The sequence below is a fragment of the Eretmochelys imbricata genome, chromosome 5, assembly GCF_965152235.1.
Source record: "Eretmochelys imbricata isolate rEreImb1 chromosome 5, rEreImb1.hap1, whole genome shotgun sequence".
NCBI classification, from domain to species: Eukaryota; Metazoa; Chordata; order Testudines; family Cheloniidae; genus Eretmochelys; species Eretmochelys imbricata.
The window spans coordinates 20,912,819-20,936,040 of record NC_135576.1 but is presented as its reverse complement, the minus strand read 5'-3'; the positions used below and the strand labels follow the sequence as shown (position 1 = coordinate 20,936,040).

The following is a 23,222-nucleotide window of genomic DNA, read 5'->3' as shown; positions in this document are numbered from 1 at the left end:
CACAAAGAAAACCTATCTGCAGAAGTGGAGGTGCTTCCAAGTCTGGAGTGCCCATCGATTTTTATATTTGCTTCTGAATCTCTCCTTATAGACATTCTTGATTACCTGTGGATTTAAAAACACATGGGTTGTCACTGATCTCCATTAGGCTTCACCTAGCTGCGAAAGGTTTATTTTGGCCTTTTCTAGCCCTCCCATAACTAGGTTTTTTAAGGACTTTTTCCAATCTGTCTTCTCACATCAAGGACCGACCAACCCCCTCAGATCTTCATCTGGTTCTCAGTGCCTTAAAAACCCCACTGTTTGAATCCTTGGGTAGCTGTTCAGGCCTTTACCTGTCTTCAAAACTTTGTTCCTAGCCATAACCTCATCAAAAAGGGTGGGGAGGTAGGGTCATTCAGGGCACTATCTTTTATTGTGACAAGGTGACCTTACACTCTCATCCTTGTTTCCTGTCTAAGGTCTCTTCAGAATTCTGTGTCAATCAGGACATTCACTTACTACAATGGCTATTAGCCAAGATAATAAAGGAAGGCAACCCCATGCTCCAGGTGTCCCTAAACCACTGATTGCTAGAAGCTGGGATTGGGTGACAGGGAATGGATCACTTGATAAATTGCCCTGTTCTGTTTGTTCTCTCTGAAGCAGCTGGCACCAGCCACTGTCAGAAGACAGGATACTGGGCTAGCTGAACCGTTGGTCTGACTGAATGTGGCCGTTCTTATGTTCTACTAGTATTTTATCCAGGTCTCATTCTTCAAAGGATACCCTGCAAGTAAGAAGGACCCTTGACTTATAACTTGGCAGAATAAGATCTCTCAGGGCTTCCCCCCCGTCCTGCCTCCACCGGCTCTTTACTTCCTTTGCCAAGGGAATAAAAGGCAGTCGATTTCTAATCAGAGACTATCAAAATGGTTTCTGGATGCATTCTAGCTTGTTATGAAGCTGCTGCTGGAGTGCATCTCTGACTTAGCGTGACTGCCCAATCCACTGGATAGCTCTTCTTAAGGACCTATTCCTTGTGGATATTTGCAGGGCAGCAACCTGGTCCTCCATTCATAGGTTCCCCAGGCATTTGCTATCCTACCTGCTTTCAGAGCAGATTCAGTCTTTGGTGACACTGTCCTCAGAACTGTGTTGGATCCGCCTTCTCAGCACCTGCCTCCACACTGAGTTACTGCTTGTGAGTCTCCAACAATGGAGTACCTATATGGACAATAATTCAAAGGAGAGGTTACTTATCTGTTCAGTAACTTGAGTTCTTTGAGATGTTTTGTCTCTATGGGTGCTCTGCTGCAGAGTCTCCTGGGCTTCGTAGTTGAGAAGGAATTGGAGCAACAGCAGGACTGCTCTCTCTCTATATGCCCTTGCACCAGAGCCCAAGGAAGTATAGTGTGCTGGCATGGACCTGTGGAAACTGCTGACTAAAATCTCCTATCAAGAGTGTACAGGTGTGCACATGTCAAATGGTAGGGCTCCCATAGGGACAAAACATCTTGAAGAACTCAAGTTACTGTACAGGGTAAGTAACCTCTCCATTTTCATTCAGATGTTCTGAGGAATAGAAATAAACTCTGTAAAAAAAAAAAAAAAACTAATAAAATTTTTTTGAGGTTTTTATCTGGAGCTGGTCAAAAATTTTCTCACTAACATTTTTCCACAGAAAATATTAGTGGGATGTGTCTATGTTGACAAAAGGTGTTGTTTTTTAAAATCAAAACAAAGGGCAAAACATTTTGACCCCATCCAAACACTTTGTTCTGATTTCCCCCGCCCCCCAATTTTATATTAAATGTAAGGCTGAACTTGAAACCAAATGTTTTGACTGGCCCCAAATGAAACTTGTTCAGAGACTTCTTTTCACAAGGAATTTCTAAACTTGTACTCTTTGTTCTGATTCAGAACAACAATAACAAAAATTTACAAATGTCAGAATTTCCTGCAAAATTGAAACAGAGTTTCCACCAGCTTTAATTACATCTGTGAGGTATCAGTTCTTAATTTGATCACTGCTAGTATAGCACACTTACGGTCAAAAACTTCTGCAACTGTTGGAAGTTTCTACTTTGAGTTAAGTGGAAGTTGAATGTACATAGCTAGGGAACAAATTCTGTCCTTTTAATGGTCACCTGCATAGGATATCAGGGTTGGAAGGGACCTCAGGAGGTCATCTAGTCCAACCCCTGCTCAAAGCAGGACCAATCCCCAATTTTTTTCATTTTATTTTTTTGCCCCAGATCCCTAAATGGCCCCCTTGAGGATTGAACTCACAACCCTAGGTTTAGCAGGCCAATGCTCAAACCCCTGAGCTATCCCTCCCCGATATAGTATGCTGCTTTAGTAAAAAGGTTGTGCATTTTAACACACATGCTCAAAGAACTATTTCAAGACCTGGTGGGTTAATGCACATTAACTTTAAACCCACAAAACCTGGTGATTCAATCAGTTTTCTTAATATTCTTTTTTAGATTAGATTGCTTCTGAATTAACTTTTTAAATGAAAATGATGTAACTAAATATAAAGTAATATCTAATTAATAAATTTATATTTATTTTCTATTGCAGACAGCTTATGAAGATTGGTTTATCACGCTTTACAATGTGTTATATTCCAGTCTTCCAGTTCTTCTGGTTGGCTTGCTTGACCAGGTATACTACTATGCTATTAAGAAAAATTATCCAAATGAATTTTAGAAGCAATTGTTAAAGAAAAAGATCAGAGTAAACATAATTGAAGTGACTTTTACTTCTAATCTGTGCCATTTTTAGGTTGCTAGATATCCTATTTATTAGAGGACAATAAGGCGTGACCTGCTAGAGTAGACAAAGCTGCTCAACTTCACATACGTTAAGCGTTGAATTGATCTGCTCAAATGTTTGTAGGTCTTAGCAGACAGCTTTTCTCCATGAAGCTAATAGAAAATGTTGTAGGCTTCTTTTCATTAATAACTAGAAATACCAGAGCATAACAATTGCTGTGACTTTTTGTTCAGGCACTCGCTAGAGGGCAGTTCCCATTAATCCCATAAGTGTAGATTGGAATTGGATGGTGATAGCTTTCTTCACAATGGCCTGATTCAGCAAAGCACTTCAGCACATAAGTCCAACTGACTTCAACAGAACTGAAGTACATGGTTAAAGTTAACCATATATTTAAGTGCTTTGCTGAATCAGGGCCAATATGTATGTATAGTACTGTCGAATGGCAATAATGGGGTTGATTATGAAGTATACTTGCATTATTTATCTTCGATTATAGTGTCAGAAGGTATTTCTATTTTTAAAAACATTTTCAATGGGAATAAATTTGGCAAAAAAAATTTATGCTGAAAACTTCAATATTTTATTTTTAATCTGAATGGGTCTTAGATTTTATTTTGGATTTACTTGATTTTCCAAATTGGGCTTGCCTATAGATTTTGCATGCATAGAATGCAATGCATTTTTGTGGTGGGGGGGGGGAGGTTTAGAAGAAAAGAAATTTCAATAAATTCATGCAGTATGTATGCGTTAGAGATTTAAAAAAGAAAAAGGCAAGGAAATTGAGTTGCATTTCCCACAAAAATGCTCGCACTACCTTTTTGCATGTATATATTATAATAGACTCTTCCCATTACGCTGGGCATTGTTGACACTATTATGGAAATATTTAGAAATAGGTGTGAATGGAAGATACAGAAATGGTACGTCGTTTGAGTGATGAAGGAAAAACGTACCATATTCTTAGATATTCATATTGAATAAATACAAAGTCTAGGTCATGGTAGCATGTTATTCCTTTCATTTCTGTACCAACACACTGCTGTTCTAGAGTCTCCCTGTCCATTTTCTAACTCTTTAAAAATATAGCTTGCATTCATATATGCAAATATGAATTCAAGTTGTTATGTATTTTTTAAGCTTCTGATTTTTATCACTTTTGGGTTAATACAGAGGCAATCTGTTGGCTTGTCTTGCTTAGCGCCTCTCTCCTCCCACCCTAAAGATACATGTTGATGGGAGAAGATGTATACTGTGCTTCACGTTCTATGGCTCCGATTTATTTCTAACTGCAGTAACTTTCCTTTTATTAAGGATGTGAGTGACAAACTTAGTCTTCGGTTCCCTGGTTTGTATATATCTGGACAGAAAGACTTGCTTTTTAACTACAAGAAATTCTTTGTAAGCTTAATACATGGAATTATAACATCACTGATTATTTTCTTCATACCGTACGGAGCATATCTTCAAACCATGGGGCAAGATGGAGAGGCACCTTCAGACTACCAATCGTTTGCTGTCACTGCAGCCTCTTCTCTCATAGTTACAGTCAATTTTCAGGCAAGTACATTTATCTTCATGATCTCCCCTGCTGCTCTGAAAGTGCATCTTTGTGAGAATAAACACTTAATTATCATTCACTTTAAATCTCTTTGCATATTGATATACTTTTGCCTGGTTACTATCATCTTCCCCTTTGGTATATTCACAGAATATTCTATATTGTATTAGAACTATATAATGAATAGTGTGACCCAAGTGTCTGCAGAAGAGAGAGTTTTCAGAATATTCCAATACATGCTTCTGACTTCTACATCATAAATTCATTGTGAGTTATCTGATTTACTTTCAGATGGGTTTGGATACCTCTTACTGGACTTTCGTTAATGCTTTCTCAATATTTGGGAGTATTGCACTTTACTTTGGTATCATGTTTGACCTTCACAGTGCTGGAATACATGTTCTCTTCCCATCTAACTTTCAGTTTACAGGTCAGTGTTTTGTTTTGTTTCACTATTCATGTGTTCTACCTCAAATGGTTATGTAACTAGAGTAAACACAGTACCAAAATGTCAGCTTATCAGATATCATTTGATGCCCAGCATGAGTAAGTAGAGGTGAATGTTAACTCACTTTAGAAAAACATTGCCTAGTTTATGGGGTCAACGTGTGTGTCTTAATAAAAATTGTTTTGTTGAAGTAGCTAACTCTAGAGGTATTTGTAGTTCCAAATTATGTAGTCAGTGGAATCATTCCTCCTTAATTATTTTATCTCAAAAAATAAAGAGCAGTTAAATCTTAGTACCTGTGTTGTGCAGTGTAGGGTGTTGTGTACAAAGGAGCAAAGTAAAAAGTGATCAGCGCAGAGTAAAGAGAAACCTGTAATCCTATGTTGAAGGCTGCCAAGTTACTTCTGCACATCTGTGGGAGTAAGGCTCAAAGGTGAATGCTAATTTGCCTACTCACGCAATTGTATCACATCTCATGACCTTTGATGTTTCCTATAACTTTAGCTATAATTTAAAAAAGAAAGTATTATTCTCAAGCAAATTTTTCTAATCTTACTTGGCTGTGAAAAAGCTTGAAAATATAACCTGACTGCACCCTAAAGGATCGAAAACTAGAAGGCAAATAAAAAGAACTCCAAACTTGTTGTTTATAAAAAGGTCTCATGATTTTGGGGGGCCTGGCTCCAAATTTGTAAATGGTTTGGGTTGGTAATATTTAAGGGCCTTATATGTCGACTGAACATGCTTGAGATTATCTTTTTTTTTTGCCCATTGTCCTTCACCCTCCCAGCCTTTTTAATTTGTGATCTGGGTAAGTGAGTGGATGTGCAATGAGCTTTAGACTCATCTTCCCAAAGTCAGGTGCCTAAACTTACTTGAAACCATATCACATTTATGCATAACAAATTTCCTGCTGCATACTGCACAGAGATGTAGTCACGTATGAAACCAAATTACTTTCAGTTCAATATCAAAATCCATCTGAGAAAAATCCTGAGTTGCGTCCTGTACAACATATTCATGCTCTTCGGCCTCTGCTTTTTAATAGTACTTCAGATTTTAGCATTTGTTCTACCCAGTTGCTTAAATTAAATGTTACGATTTAAGTGCTACAGTGCTTCCATATTAAATTAGCACTTACATTCTACACTCTGTGTGTGTGTGGGGTGTGTGTGTGTATATATATATATATATTACAGTGATCCTAGAGGTTTCTCTTAATCAGTTTTTGCCCATTAAAAGCAATCAAAAAACCACATATGCCAGCCAAATACTAGTTCTCACCCTAACTTATCCCTTAAAGAGTTTTATAAGTTAATACAGTGAAAAGGAAATAAAAATGTTGTTGTAAATTTGTGGCACGCTTCTGGCTCTCTCCTTACCTCAAACTTTTTCTTACTAGTGGCTTATTTTAGATTTCGATACAGTTGTATTCAAACACACTTGGAATATACTTCAATTATACATTTCAGGACAGGGAACATGAATGTAATTTGTTGTGCTATATAAATTTAATTGAAAACAGATACAGACTAACTTTCACTCTTATTTCTCCCAGGGACTGCTCCAAATGCTTTAAGACAGCCATATCTCTGGTTGACAATACTTTTGTCAGTTGCAGTTTGTTTGCTTCCTGTTGTTGCAGTGCGATTTTTGTCAATGACAATTTGGCCTTCAGCAAGTGATAAAGTAAGTAGAAAAATTTGGTTAATTTGAACTGTATTTAGTTATATAAGTCAATAATATTCTTAATGTTCAGAAAATAAGATAACTGGTAGTAGCCTTTTGCCAAGAGCTGGGAATGGGCGACTTGATGATTATCTGTTCTGTTCATTGCCTCTGGGGCACCTGACATTGCCACTGTCGGAAGACAGGATACTGGGCTGGATGGACCTTTGATCTGACCCAGTATGGCCGTTCTTATGTTCTATAAGGAGAATGTCATTAGGACTGTGCATCTGGCTTCCTCAAGAGCCTGATACACCCTAAATTGCCATTTTAGGGTTTCTCTGAAGGCCTGACCAAACTGGCAGTTTGGGAACCTTGCTAGAGACTGGTGGTCTGTTGCTTTGCCACCCCAATGGAGCAGGGAGTGTCAGTGCTTTGAGATGGTCTTCTCAATACTCTCCCACTGAGCCTTCTCCCAGTCTGCTTCTGCCTCTTTGTCTGATCTGCTGTTTTCTTCCGTACATGCTGGCCCACGTGTATCTCCTTCTGCCACCTCTAACTCACCTGCTGACATTTCTCTCTTTTCCCTTCTTTAACTTTTTATTCTCTCTTTCCTCCACTCTTTGTTCTGTGGGGTAGAAGAGTGAAGATCATCTTCCCTCCCAAACAGTTTGCCCCTTTTCTCCATATCTCTCAATGGTGGGGAGTGACTGATGGTTAGAAAGGTCCGGGCCCTTCACATTTACCATAGAGCAGCAGGGAGCTTAATATATGTGAGAAGTTCTTGGTCAGGGAGTTCTCTAGTTGCTGCTTAAAGAATGGCTCTTTGTGTCTGACCTCACACTATACAGTGTCAGAAGTGAGTGAATCCTTGTTACTAGTGAAAGAGTAAAAAGAAAGAAAAGAGACCCCCCCCCGACCCCCCCGCAGACTGACAGTGTGGTGAGTCAGTAGGGAAAGTGGAAGATCAGACAACAGACCTGCGCCAAGAAAGTCTGCACCAAGAAGGAGATAAAGCCCTGTCACAGCAGTGGAGTCCATAGTGCAAATGGCTCTGTTTGAGAGGCTTGATTTTGGCATCTCAGCTGGCTCTGCTCAAGCCAGAGAGTTGAGCAATTCTAGATGGCTTCGGGTTTAACAGATAAAGCACAAAAATACCTGGTACATGCTTTGATATTTGCAGTGGGTGATGCTGCTGAAGACATCCATGTACCTCATCCCCTCACTGATGAGGAAAAGAGAGACTACACAAAAGTGAAAGATGCTTTTGACGGCCATTTCATAGACAGACAGAATATTACATATGATAGGGCCAAATTTAATAGGAGGTTCCAGGAGCAAAGAGAAACAGCTGTGATTTTTATTATTGTATTTCATAGGCATGCTGAACATTGCAAATACAAAGCATTAAAAGAATAACTAATAAGAGACAGGATAGTTGTTGGCATAAAATACTTCAATTTATCAGCACAACTTCAGTAGACCCAAATGTCACACTAGCAAAAGTGAGAATACAACAAACCATAAAGAAACAGCAATATAATTTATATGCTAGCAGCATATGGGAGACTGCATCAGACAATACTGATACAGTAAAGAGGAAAGACATAAATTAGAAAATAAGAACAGGGCACAACTAGAGAGTGGGAGACCAAAGAACCTTAATAGGAGGGAAATTTGGAAAAGCTGTGGAAGATGTGGCAAGACACCATGCCACAGCTGTCAACAATGTCCAGCCAAAGAGACAATGTAGGAGATGCCAGAATATGGGACTTCCTGCAATAGCATGCAAATCACCGGGAGCAGTGGACACCATCCAAGAGGGAGTGTTATCAGACAAGCCCTTACTTTTAGGGGCTATATTCTCAATAGAATAGAGAACTCCTTAATACACAAGCATGAATCAAAATAGATGAAACCTTTAATTTAAAACTGGTACTGGAGCAGCAGTCACTGCAATTCAATAAATAAATAAAAATCATAAGCAATCCTGGAATGGAGATCTGCAAAGATCAAATAAGATTCTACATGGAGCTAGTAACAATACATTGGATGTTTGTGGCCAGTTCCTTGGGAACCTGGAGAAAGAACAGAAAAGTCTTCCACAAATAATATATGTAATACAAGGATTGACAACTCCCACAGTTGGGTTGCCAGCAATATAAAGACTACACCTAAGAGAGAAACTGGAATGCATCAATGGCAAAAAGCAAGTGCGGGGGATGAGCACAACAGTCCATATGCTGGCCCAGTCTGAGTAGGAAAATTCAGACCTCACCAGAGGGTTGCAAAGTTTGTAACAAGGAAGAACAATCACTGGAAACATTACTGTCTACAAAGTTACCTGACAGACCTCTGCAGCAGGTAGCAACAGACTTTTTTTTTTTTTTTCCCCTCTGGAAAGGTCATATGTACGTTATTGTAGTCTGTTACTTCTCCAGATATATTGACTTGATTGTACTTACACAGACTTCCTCAGCACAGGTCATACAGAAACTGAAGTCAATATTTGCAAGACATAGAGTTCATGAAGTCCTCATAGCTGATAATTGGCCTCAGTTTACTTCTGAAACATTCCTCGCATTTGCACAGGATTTGGATTTTGAACATTGTAATAGTAGTCCACATTACACCCTGAGCAACGGGGAGGTGGAGAGAGCATTTCAGATTTTAAAAAGACTTCTGCAAAAATCAGTGGACACATATAAAGCACCACAGGCATATCAGTCAGCACCCCTCGCATCTGGACTGTTTCCAGTAGACTGTCTAATGGGAAGATATCTACCTGTGGCTCCGGTACAGCTTAAACTGAAGTGGACACACCTGAAGGAATTTAGAAAATGGGTGCTGAAATACAAATTTGGCAGCAACAATACTTCAGTATCAGAGGGGGGTAGCTGGGTTAGTCTGTATTTACAAAAACAATGAGGAGTCTGGTGGCACCTTAAAGAATAACAGATTTATTTGGACATAAGCTTTTGTGGGTAAAAAACCCACTTCAGATGCATGGAGTGAAAATTACAGATACAAGCATAAATATATATTGGCACATGAAGAGAAGGGAGTTACCTTACAAGTGGAGAACCAGTGCTGAAGGCTAATTTAGTCAGGCAGGATCAACTATCTGAACTGAGACGGGGGAACAAAGTATGGCTCAAAGGCTCCCAGAATTTCAGAACTACTCTGAACTTGGCAGAAACTCCCAGATGTTACCTAATGGCAACTCCAAAAGGACTTCTCCAGGGGTATTGGGTTCATTTTCAGTATTTCCCAACACAATACTGAGAGGATCTGGGACCTGCAGGTACTCTGTCAGGAAGTGAACCCCTCCACAGGGAAACTCAACAGAAATGAGAACATTGTCTGGAAGACTGGTCAGACCCCCTCAAAGACCCCCTCAAATACTGCTCAGAACTATGTGGATGCAATTCATAAGGGGACATACTAGTGCAAATAGTTTTAAGGAATTTGAAGTTTATTTTTAATTGTGTGTATATATGCCAGAGGTGGCCAAACCGTGGCTCACAAGCAGCATGCGGCTCTTTTACAATTAAAGTGTGGCTCATGGAATACCCCATACAGCCCCCTCTCCATTCGCCACCTACCAGACTGGGAGGGAGCTTGGGGCTTCTGCCTGGTGGTGGGGCTAGGGGCTTCTGCCCAGCAGAGATGGGGGTGTTGGGACTTCAGCCCTGTAGAGCGCACCTGCTAGGGATCGGGGCTTCAGCAGGAGAGGGGCTGAATCCCCAGCATGCACGTCCCGTGGGGCTGAAGCCCTCAGACCCACCTCTCCAAAGGGCAGAAAAGCCTCTAGCCCCACCACCCTGCTTCAAGGCAGAAGCCCCACTCTGACTGGCAAGCCATGACTCTCGGACTTCTGAAGATTGTCATATGTGGCTCAGAGGGTCAGTAAGTATGGCCACCCCTGGTATATATATTGGTTGATAAATTAAGTTTTAAACTTTTATTAGAAAGAAAAGAGGATGTGACGTAGCTATAGAATTCCCGGTCCTCAACAGTTACCAGAGAGGATCAGGATGTGTTGCAGTGGGGAGCTTAATAAACGTGGGAACTTCTTGGTCAGGGAGCTTTCTAGTTGCTGCTTAAAGCATGACTCTTTGTATCTGTCCTCACACTAAAGTGATGATATCCATACCTGATCTAAGGAAGCCTATTCTGTCACCCCCATCACATCAAGAGCCAGCAGAATGAGGTGCAGGCAGTTTCCAAGCAAACTAAATATGTTCTGGTAATTGGGCTGGGTGGGAGTGATGGGATGCACGCGTGTGTTGTGTGCGTGAGGGGGTGGGGTGTTTGAGAATCTTCATTCTTAATATTGGATTGTCTGCAGAATTGTTTATATATGCTTTTATTTAATCGTGATCTTAAGTATTTTAGTGCTGAGTCCATCCATAGGTCCAAAACTTTCTCAATAATCCTTATCTGAATACCGGTTGCCTGACATTCTGCCTTGGCAAGACACGTCTGGCCACAACTGTTAAAACAGGCTTTCATATATTTATCTTCCCTATACTTCAGTTTGCAATCTGAACACATAGCAGTGGCTAATGTAAACCCTCCCAGGCTCACTTTGGATAAAAAAAACCTGCCATTTTTGGCTTCAGACTATATTATAGATTTATTTGTATTTACCACTATAAGTTTGTGGCAAGAGGCAGCAGTGGTTTCCTTTTGGGTTTGTGTGTGTGTTTGTTTTTACCTAGAACTGGCAAGAAAGCCGCTTGTGGGATCAGAGTTGTGATTATTAAAATCCTATTGTCTTTTAGATTTTATTTTTAAAGTTATTGCCATCTGTAAACAAGAAAATAAGCTTAGATACAAAAGTCAAATTTTTCATTTTGTTTACTACACAACATGCCCACTCTAGCTTGGAATACCTTAAGAAGTTAATAAAAATGCAAAATAAAATAATTTAAAAATCAGGTTTTTTTGAACATATGCTTCTGGTTTTAACTCAGGTAAATTTTAACAAGAAACTCTTTTATAAAACTTGTAACACTTTTTAAAGTTACCATCACATTGTTCCCAAGACATTAAGTACAAATGAGCATCTGTTTTCCCTCTAAATTAACCGGTTACACCCTTTCCTTTCATAAAGATTCAGAAGAACCGTAAGAAATACAAGACTGAAGAACAGTGGAAGCGAAGGCAGAGCACTTTTCGTCGAGGGATATCAAGCCGTCGTTCTGCTTATGCTTTCTCACATCAACGGGGATATGCTGATCTTATTGCTTCTGGACGTAGCATACGTAAAAAACGAGCACCTTTAGATGCGGTGCTACACCACAAGGTGGCCGAAGATAGACAAGTTGGTGAAACCAGCTGATGATTGTCTAAGATTTAAGTTCTAGAAGACAGGCTTTTTAGCAAATGATTGCACAAAGAATGTTTATTTTTTATGGAAGACTCGAGATTTTTTAAAAAATGAGATGACATGAGATTATGAAGACTTCAAAATTTTCTTACAAAACTGCTTGGTTTGGGACTATTGAAAAACAGAAAAAACCAAGAAGTATGTGTTGTTTTGTTTTAAGTAAATCCTAATCCTTGTGCAAGTATAATGTGAAACTGAAGGATATATAAAATTCTAGGGTCTAAAAACCCAGAGTTTTAATTTTTTTAAGCGATGCTTGGAAATGCTAAATTTTATCCCTTTTTTTTTAATTATAATCATGAAATAAAATTGCAGCACACATTTCTTACCTTACTTTAAAGATGAACAGCTGAGAAGCAATCAAACTGTATGTGCCACTTTGTTAAACAATTCTATTTATACAATGGTAAAGGTGAATTAGATAACTAATATTTTTCTTCCTTTAGGGAAGCCATGCAATCTGACCTTTCATACAGCTAAACTAGGCTCCATGGTGGTATGTTGTAGTCACTCACTTACTTGGAACAGATTAAAACATTTTAGTGAAAATACAATCACAGTTGTAGGTGTGGTTACAGTCCATTCCTGTTTACTAAATGGTTCACAGTCTTTTTTTTTTTTTTTACTCTTAACGGTTCTATCACTGACTTGGGTTATTCTTTCAATAACTTCTCTGTGTCTCAGGAGGAGAGTGTTCTGGAAAACCGTGAAGACCTCAGGATTTTTTGAAACACTTTCTCTGAAATATTTTTGTGTCTACCTACTTGTATAGTATTTTATGATGTTATTTGGTTATTGGAAAACTGCCTTTTGAATTGGCAGATTTGATTTGTTCATTTCAGTTGAGTTTCATAATGCAACAATTTATAAGAATAGATAAGGAAGAATAGGCCACTTTTAAGTTGAACATACTTCAGTTGGTAATTGTTGAACAGTGTCCTCTAACTGGGGAGGGAAGGGAGGAGAAAGTCTCTCCTTTTTTTTTTTTTTTGGGTACATATTACATGCATAGACGCACACACAGACTCTCACATAGTTTCCTCAACTTTAGGATGTATAAATGTTTCACCTTTTTTTATATAGAATACTGACTTACACCAGCATTAATAACTGTTCCAATGTTTTTTAATAGGACATAAACACAATGTGTACAGTTAATCTTTTAGATCTAGGCAAAGAAATGTACATTTCATAATTTTAATGGAGCAAATGCAAGAAAGTTTACAGTTTTTCTTTTAATATGGGATGGGAGCAGTATAGTTAATTTTAAAGAAAAGGAAGTGCATAATTTCAGTTTCTCTCATTGAGAGATGTGGGAATGGTCAACAATACAAGTGTCAGTCTTCTAAATTGGGTGCAATATTAATTTTAATATACAAATTGATTTGGATATATTCCATTTACATATAATTGAGGGTTAATATGTAACATATTTTGTTTATGGATAACAAATGTATTCATAAAATATCTTAAATTTTAATTTTTTGACGAATGTGGAAAACAAAGTGGTTTTTACCATTTTTATGTTTTATTTGAATGATTATTAAACAATTCTGTGTAAATAAGGTTGATGCTACCTGTAAATCAGTCTGAATTATTGGATTGAGGAGTTGCTTGTGTAATAATATACAAACAAAATATTTGTTAGCGGTTGGGAGAAAACATCTGAGATATTTCTTGGCCTATCAAAGGTTGAAAGTCAAACAGCTAGCCACCTAGAGCAGGGCTTCTCAGACTTTTGTACTGGTGACCCCTTTCACACAGCAAGCTTCTGAGTGTGACCCCCCCCATATATTAAAAACACTTTTTTATATATTTAACACCATTATAAATGCTGGAAGCAAAGCGGAGTTTGGGGTGGAGGCTGACAGCTCGCGACCCCCCCATGTAATAACCTAGGGGCTCCATGAGGGGCCCCAACCCCCAGTTGAGAACCCCTGCCCTAGAGCAAGAATGCCTCTTAAGAGAAGATAGCACTTATCAAAAGAGTGGAAAGATGTTATATTTTGGGCTGGGCAATTGGTAGTACTGAACTGAAGAGGAGAACATTTTAAAAAGATTGTATTTATTTCAGAGTGCAGTTTACACTTTGACTTATGTATCTCTGCTACATTTCAGTCTTCATCTGAATTCTTTCAGCCAGCGGTTCTCAAGCGGGGGTCCACGGGGCCCCGTTGCTGAAACGCAGTGCCCTGAGCCCCAGTGCCGCCCTGTCCCCACACACCCCTGTCAGGCTGAAGTGGGCAGTGGTGCAGAGCTTCAGCCTGCACCCTGTCCCACCCCTGCAGGACAGAAGCTGAGAGCAGCGCAGGGTGAAACACTGAGCTCCCCGTCCCTCCCCTGCCCCGAAGCCAGGGCTGAAACCCCGACATGGGCAGAAACTTTGAGTCCATGGGCAGAGTTGAGTGGGCACAAGAGTGTTGCCCCCCGCAAACTGCAGTGCCTTACCCAGAGCAGGGCAGTCTGTGGGGCAGCTCCACCCCCCCCCCCCCCACCTCCTCTCCCGCAGCTCCAGCCCTCTGGCCAGGTCCTAGGAGGGAAGCTGGAGCCAGGCAGTGCGGAACAGCTGCTCCTCTGACAGGTGGTGCCACCAGGGAGCAGGCAGCCATGGCATTCCCCCATCTGCCTTTAGTGCCTGGGATTGTGCCTGCTTCTCAGCTTCCAGCCTCCTTTGACTGCTCATGCAGCTGCTGAGAGCTGCCCAGGCAGCTCTGGGCCCAGCAGAGCCCTCAGGGAGCAGCCACACGGCCCTGAACAGGTAGGTGGCCTGCTGAGGTGAGTCGGGGGTGGAGGTGGCACTCCCTCCCTGGACCCTGCTGTGCATAGCTGGCCAAAGCCCTGCTGGCCCTTGCCCCTCCCCCACAATAGAAGTCAAACTATGCCTGTGCCCAAGGGTTCCCACCCCTGGCCTGGAGCCCCAAGTCCTCCCCCCGGGCTCCGGCCTGGAGTTGTTCTAGCACGTTGAGGGGGGCACTTAGAAAAACGTTGAGAACCCCTGATTTAAGCCATACTGGCTTGGGCTGTGATTTTGTCTGATCTCACACACTTATACCAGTGTCAGCCTGCAGAGAGACCTCCATGGAAACACAAGCTTTTGCAGGAAGTGGTGCTAATTTCATCTGATGGAATTCTTCTTTCAAGTCATTGAACACATGACTTAATATGGTACTAAGAGACCACTTCTGCTGGAATTACTGCCTTTCAGATGAGGCTTAGTCCCTGTTCATTTAAAAAACCCATGGTACTGACAAGTAACAATTTCGTCAAGTATACTCTGCCTACCTGATTTCTCCTGGAAGCTTCAGTTGGGTACAGTATTCACAGCATGCCCTGAGAGGTTGTGTACAGTTGCCATGTACTGTGTGATGCCTCTTGTAAACTATCTTTGAGAGAGCTGCAATGCAGTGGTGGGTTTATGGATCCCGGTGTCATACAGCTGGACAAGTCCTCTGGGATTGTGTAGAAGTCAATACTGTCTTGATGACAGCCTGATATACCAGTGGCCTGATGGGACTCCATAAACTGCTATCTTCTGCCAGTTATTCAGTGGCCCCCTGAACCTGACATTATTCTCACAGGTCACCATAGTATGTAAATTGTCTGTGACAGATGACATGGGAAGGCAGAGTGCTGACGACAGTCTTGTGCTGAATCAGATTAGCAGTGATACTAGAATCTTTAAAATCTCTTATGGCTGTGCTGAAGACTGTCTTTCTTCACCACCACCTTGCCTAACTGAACTATTTAAGATGGTTAACAGCTTGGTAAATTAGAACTGTTTGCATCCATCGCTGCTTAACTATTGCTCACTGTGATGTTCCCCTCTGGTGTTCTCCAGACCCGTGATATGCTAGGTCACTCTAATCCTTGACTCTGAGAACCAGCCTTACCCTGCTCTGCTGTGAGAACCCCCACTCCGGGGCTGTTCACGCACAGCCTCTGGCATGTAAGCTGCTCCTTGGATTGTGCAACTGAATGATACTAGCCAATATCTCCGGTCCCAGACACAACCCTATGAACCGCAGTCTTGCAGTGTCAGTTATGCCTGCTGGACTGCAAGCTTTAGTAGGGCCAGGATTTCACCAAATGTTTAATAGTGATGTGGATAAAAAATTGGCATGAGCGAAGACTTATTCTAGGGCAGAGTTCCTCTCACTTCTGGTAGAGCCTGTTTCCCCATCTACCACAGAACTGTGCTGTGTGGTGTATTTAGGCACACGTTTTCCAAACTGGTCTGAATCTGTCTAGCAGAATTTAGAGGTTAGATTTACAGGTAAAATGTGTACGTATTCTTCACGAGCAGTTTCTCTTATAAATTTTGCTAGCAAGCATTTACTTGTATTTGTTGTAAGTCAGCTGTTTGATCTGGTGATTCATTATTACTTTGATTCATTAGTGTGACTAATTATTCTATGACAGCCATAATATCTTTTGTCAGAGAGGGGAGGGCTAATAAATGCCAAGATTTTCCTGCCTTGTCTTCTCACCCCCCAAGTAAACTATCTTTATGAACAAGAAGAGTCACACACTACTTACCAGTAGAGTATGTACCACTTATGGCACATTATTAATTTGCAGTAGTACCTACTATATGCACAGCACTTCCCAGACACTTAAGGATGTTCCCAGTACTGAGGCTCTCACAACCAAATGAGAGGTCACACATTTACAGGGATGACTGTAAAAGGAATCTAATGCATGGAGCTGAAGCTTTCTGCTAAAGACAGAGTTGACAAGGTCAAGCACCATATTGCAGGGATGAAAAGACTCTAGTGAAGCTATTTTAAATGACTGTTCAAAAGACAAAAATATTGTTACATTGGAGTGGTCTCTGATGTCAGGAGGTTGCTTAACAAAGATGATAGCACAGATTTCATGGCACATCTGTCTGATGGAATTTCATCACGATAACTTCCTTGTTCTGCAGTCTCTAAATTTATGGGCATGCTTTAGTGCAACATACCCATCAACATGCAAAGTCAAGGTGGATTTTAATCTTGGGCAGAAATATCTTGTAATGTTGTTGAAGTGTTTCCTTCAGAAGAGCTTGTTCAGTCAATTTATTACCTGTAAACCTAAACCGGGGTATCTTTGCTGAGACAAAGGCAGAAAGCATGCCAAGGAATGTTCATTAGGATGATCTTGTGTTTAAAAAAAAAAAAAAAAGCAAAAAAACCGTTTTTTAAAAAAAATAAATAGCTTAGACAAAACTGACTCAGCTGCGGCATCTAAATATAGAAATGGAGTACTAGTGGCACCTTAGAGACAAATCAATTTATTTGAGCATAAGCTTTCGTGAGCTACAGCTCACTTCATCGGATGTACTCAGTGGAAAATACAGTGAGGAGATTTATATACACACAGAACATGAAAAAATGGGTGTTATCATACACACTGTAAGAAGAGTCACCTACTACAGGACAGGCCCAACAAAGATAATAACAGAACGCCACTAGCCATCACCTTCAGCCTCCAACTAAAACCTCTCCAAAGCATCATCAAGCATCATCATCATCAACCTATCCTGAAGGACGACCCATCACTCTCACAAATCTTGGGAGACAGGCCAGTCCTTGCCTACAGACAGCCCTCCAACCTGAAGCAAATATTCACCAGCAACCACACAACAGAACCACTAACCCAGGAACCTTGCAACAAAACCCATTGCAAACTGTGCCCACATATCTATTCAGGGGACACCATCATAGGGCCTAATCACATCAGCCACACTATCAGAGGCTCATTCACCTGCACATCTACCAATATGATATATGCCAGTAATGCCCCTCTGCCATGTACATTGGTCAAACTGGACAGTCTCTACGTAAAAGAGTAAGTGGACACAAATCAGATGTCAAGAATTATAACATTCATAAACCAGTCGGAGAACATTTCAATCTCTCTGGTCACTCGATCTCAGACCTAAAGGTCGCAATATTAAAACAAAAAGACTTCAAAAACAGACCCCCAACGAGAGACTGCTGAATTGGAATTAATTTGCAAACTGGATACAATTAACTTAGGCTTGAATAGAGACTGGGAACGGATGTGTCATTACAAAAATTAAAACTATTTCCCCATGTTTATTTCCCCCCCCCCCCATGCCCATTTTAGTAACGTAACTGAATTACGGGCAGAATTCAGATTACAGGAGAATGCTTTAAAACCAGTACCCACGTTTGGACATTCTATTCTTCCCTTAAACCTGCTTCTTAATAGCCAGGAACAGGAAATTCGGGAGTTAATTAGCCCCTGCTGGTGGAAATAAGTGTACAAAGTGGCATTACATCCATGGTGAAGACTGATAATTACCAAAGCTTTTAATGATAATGTAATTGAGCTCATTTTAATTCTACATTGTCAAGTTTATTAGTGGTACAAAATGTTGCAAAATTGTACACATATTTTAAAAATACTTAATGTAGTAAATCCCACATAATCAGGTTTTAAGGTGGAGAATGTAGGATAAGTATTCAATTAAAGAAAGTTAGCTTAAGTTTAGTTAAGGAAATATATGTGTTGTAAAGAAAGGCCTGACTAGCAAGTAGAAGGAAAGCCTTGAAAATAATAAATGATGAGGACAGAAAGAATAAAGTAGGAAGGATATCTGATTCAAAGAATAACTAACAAAATAAGGGGAAGTTTCTAAAAAAGCCTCTGATCAATAGCAGTGACTGCAGAGGAAGATTTCAGAGTAGCGGACGTGTTAGTCGGTATTCACAAAAAGAAGAGTACTTGTGGCACCTTAGAGACTAACATTTATTTGAGCATAAGCTTTGTGAGCTTATCCGATGAAGTGAGCTGTAGCTCACGAAAGCTTATGTTCCAGTAAATTTGTTAGTCTCTAAGGTGCCACAAGTCCTCCTTTTCTTTTTGCAGAGGAAGAGAATCTGTCTTAAAATGAGCTAACACAGCCCTTCTCCAGCCCACACACCAGTGTTAAAGCCTATGAGAATCCAGGTACAATGGGAAAACTATTGAACAGCAACTGCATACAGCAGGGGTGGCCAATCTGTGGCTCCAGAGCTACATGCGGCTCTTCAGAAGTTAATATGTGGCTCCTTGTGTAGGCACCGACTCCAGGGCTGGAGCTACAGGAACCAATTTTCCAATGTGCAAAGGGGGTGCTCACTGCTCAACCCCTGGCTCTGCCACAGGCCCTGCCCCCACTCCACGCCTTCCCACCCCCTCCTCTCAGCCTGCCATGCCCCCACTGCCACAAAACAGCTGATTGGGAGGTGCGGGGAGGTGCTGATTGGTGGGGCTGTAGGTGGCCAGGAGGCGCTGGGAGCGGGGGGGCGCTGATGGGGGGCTGCTGACATATTACTGTGGCTCTTTGGCAATATACATTGGTAAATTCTGGCTCCCTCTCAGGCTCAGGTTGGCCACCCCAGCATACGGTATCACTTGGCTGATGGATTTTTTAAACAATTATGGTTAAATTAGAGTTTGGTAATTTCTCATATCAATTTTAAAATATTAAAGATTCCAACAAATAGTATCTAGGTTCCCCGCCCCACAAGGCAAAAAGAGCCCAGATCAAGGCAGCAGTTTCACAATGATTATTCCTCTAAGGACTGTATTTAGTAAGTACAGTTTTGCAAGCTATGTGTACTAAATTTTTTTTAAAAAAAGCAAAAAACGTATGTTTAGAACTGCCACAAAAATTAGGCTAAAATGTCAGTTAATTTTTAATTTAATTTTTTAAAAATTAAGGCGGTAAAAATGCTTTTGCACAAAGTAACACTACAAAATATGAAGAAAATTGAACAGTTGGGAGGGAGTTGTAAAAATATTTTTAAAAAAATGGTAAAGAGAATGCTTGGTTTAATAACAAAACATAGTTATGGCAGTATAACTCAGTGCAGTCCTGCCCAGTGAAACCTTTAGTAGTAAAACAAATTATGCACAGAGAAGCTCAGATGGTGACAACTACCACCACTATATGCCTTTTTTTTTCCCTCCTCTGAAAAGGCTTTACAGCCATTCTGAAGGAAATGGGCTCTTGCCAGAAAATGTGTCTGTAAATAATAAATTATGCTAATTGCTGCAGGCAGTGTGACAATCTGGTTTAAAAATTATTAAACTAGAAATAATTTAATCAAAATATCTAAAAGACATGCTTTTCTATATGGTGTAACTACTTCCAAAACTTGTAAAAATATAACCATGATAAAATTTTAAAAAATGAAGAGCAATTATATAGTTTTAATATTTTTAGTAATATTTATTTTATCTTAAAATGAAATAGAATTTTTCATGGGATTTTAATGGTTGGAGGTTTTGTTATGATTTTGAATGGCCACTGCACTATTTAAAGTAGTTTTATTATTTGCAATTAATAATTTGTTAAAAGAAAACAGAATTTGGATGGCACTTTTGAATAGCATTTCAGTGACTGGGGTTCACTTATATTTACTTATTTTTTATAGAATGCATACTTTTGTATAATTTAATTTTTACTTTTTACGTTATATTATTACACTAGGTGCTGTACAAACAGAACAAAGAGACAGTCTCATTATTTATCCCCCTTTTCCTTGCTCCAAAGACATACTTATGCTCATAAGTTATTTTCTATTGTATGAAATTACAGATTGAGTTCCCAGTAATAACTTCCATCTAGAAATTATGCATATTAGGAAATCATTCTTTTCAGATTCTCAATCCTGAAGAATAAGCTCAAGACATGTGGATACTCAAACAAGGGACGGGCGGGGCAGACGGGTTAGATTTCAATTTTACTTTAGCTCACAAGCCCCCTTGCACAAATAACATGTTGGAGTTTTCTTTGCTAGAGAAATAACTTGTGTTTAGCTGATTATTTTCTCTAGAATGACTCTCAATACACATCTGTCTAAAGACAAAACTTCCTCAATTATGTCTTGGGTTGTGCTAGGTACCTTTTGGCTGACCTTAATGCTAACCTTGATTCAGGCTGAATTGTGTCAGCTCCTTGTGTTACTGCCCACGGGCATGGAGTTCACCACCCATGGCCCATAGTGGCTGGAAGCACAGACAGGTGAGCTCTGAACTGCCTTCCTGGTGACCAACTGCTCTGGGCAGGTGATCAGTGAACTAATTCCTGGTTCATCCATACTAGACCTATAAATAGCTGATCCATCTATAACAAATCTAGAACTAAACTCAACAAACATATGGAGGGTGTCCTCTGAGTGGGTTGACAGCTAATCAGCAGCCACTGTGAAGGTACTATTTGTTTGCGTTTTGGACAGAGACAGCAGCACTGCAGGACCTCAGTTCACCTGGGAGAAACTAAAAGGTGTACAAGACAATTTCAGAGGGAGTTATGAAGTTAGGTACTCACCAAACCAGTGACCAATGCTTGGAGAAAATGAAGGGTCTGGATAGGGGGCTAACAAAGGCCAAAGGCTATAATCACTACTTAAGTGTCCATCTCCTCACAGAATGGATGAAAGACTGTTCCATCACAATAGCTAATAGACACTGCCATGGTGATATTACTGAGGGACAGGTTTTTGCATCTGAGAACCATGGAGCCCAGGCCAGTGCCTCTAAGACCAGAGTCTCCAATATACTAGGGGCTGAAAAATGTTATCACTTTCTGAGTCTCATCTTCAACTGGTTAATTTGTGGTCAGTAGTGTCTAATGTTGTATTCTCTCTTGTATCCCAATTGCTGGAACTATTGGTCCTTCTGTTATATATCGGGCCTTACCAAATTCACAGCCATGAAAAACACATCATGGACCATGAAATCTGGTCTTTTGTGTGCTTTTCACCTATACTATACAGATTTCATGCAGGAGACCAATGTTTCTCTAATTGGGAGCCTGACCCAAAAGGGAGTTGCAGGGGTTCATAGTATTGCCACGGTTACTTCTGCTCTGCCTTCAGAGATGGGCAGCCGGAGAGCGGAGGCTGTTGGCCGGGTGCTCAGCTCTGAAGGCAGTGCCCTGCCAGCAGCAGCGCAGAAGTAAGGGTAGCAGTACACTAGGGTAGGGCCCTAGTTATATATAACAAATTGTATATTTTAGTGGTACTGTAGAATGGGTGACACAGCTTAGCAAGAAACTAAGATTCAAATTCTGTTCCTAGTGTGGACATAATGTCTATTATGGAGTAGTACTCGGATTACCTCCAATATCTGCAACCTGTTCTTGTATCTTAGTATGTATTCGTGCACGGGATGATGTAAGGTCAGTGCCTGATCCTGATTTTATTGAAGTCACTCTAAATCCATTCAGAAACTGGTGAAGAATGCAGGATCCTGCTTTATTAAATAGAATGCATAGCTGTGAGCACACCTCAAAATGGCTTCATGATGTGCACCAGTTTGGTTTTTTTAAAATACATTCTAAGTTCCCTAGTAATGGGAATTCACTTGTGTTTGATCCTGTAAACACTTATTATTTAAAATCCCTCCTGCTGCCCTGAATATCTGAATCCATCACTACTATTCACTATCTGAATAAGGAGGGTGGAATTTGGTACATTATAGTGTGCATCTCTGACCAAATGTGTAAACTCTAGTCAGGGGTGGGAAATGTTTTGTGTTGTACTACTTTATCATTTTGAGATGCTGAATGTAATAAGAACAGTGTTAATATACTCTACCCTAAAAGGATTTCTATTTTCTCTGCTGCAGCATATACCTCAGTTCGTAATAAGTTTTCAGTACCATACAAGTGGCCAGCAATGCAGTCCTTCAGTTGCTCTGCAGTGCAGCTTCTGCCTTACATGCACAAGCATGGGATGATGGGCTTCTTATGCAGCATGACTGTAATAAACGTTTCATGGCAAAAATGAGAAGATACAGCTCAAAATAAAATTAAAAGCCAGAAACAGGGTTGCATTTGTAAGATTAAAACAAAATATAGTGGGAAGCAGGAAAGTAACAGCAGAGGTGAATGTACAGGGGCTCCTATGATTAGTTAAAGGTCTGTCACCCTCTCTGGAACCAAGCTGCTTTTTATTATTTCCTCATTAAGCTGTTTTGTCATGTGCAATTATTTATTACGGGTGGGATGCTAACCCTGTTCAGCATCTGTGTCTGTAAAACAACCCCGCACTCAGTGCTATCCATAACCCTTAGGTGTTACGAATTACACCTTGTAGGACACGCACACAAGTGCTGCGAATTATACCTGGTAGGACACGCACACAAGTGCTACGAATTACACCTGGTAGGACACGCACACAAGTGCTACGAATTACACCTGGTAGGACACGCACACAAATGCTGCGAATTATACCTGATAGGACACGCACACCAGTGCTGCGAATTATACCTGATAGGACACGCACACCAGTGCTGCGAATTATACCTGATAGGTCACGCACAGTTCGAATCTAGGCTGAGGCACAGAAACAAAGTCCACAACTGCAGAGTTCCCAAAAGACACTAAG

At 40.4% G+C, this 23,222-nt stretch overlaps 1 protein-coding gene across 1 annotated transcript in view; it reads left to right on the top strand.

Moving 5' to 3' along the window:
• The window catches only part of ATP8B1 (ATPase phospholipid transporting 8B1), an 80,419-nt gene extending 67,107 nt beyond the window's left edge, over nt 1–13,312 (top strand). Inside the window, exons 23-27 of the mRNA XM_077816223.1 lie at nt 2,566–2,649; nt 4,075–4,320; nt 4,613–4,751; nt 6,328–6,458; nt 11,557–13,312. Of these exons, the coding sequence (XP_077672349.1) occupies nt 2,566–2,649; nt 4,075–4,320; nt 4,613–4,751; nt 6,328–6,458; nt 11,557–11,784 (828 nt within the window). The 3' untranslated portion in view covers nt 11,785–13,312. The remainder of the gene's footprint in view (nt 1–2,565; nt 2,650–4,074; nt 4,321–4,612; nt 4,752–6,327; nt 6,459–11,556) is intronic.
• Nucleotides 13,313–23,222: the final 9,910 nt, after the last annotated feature.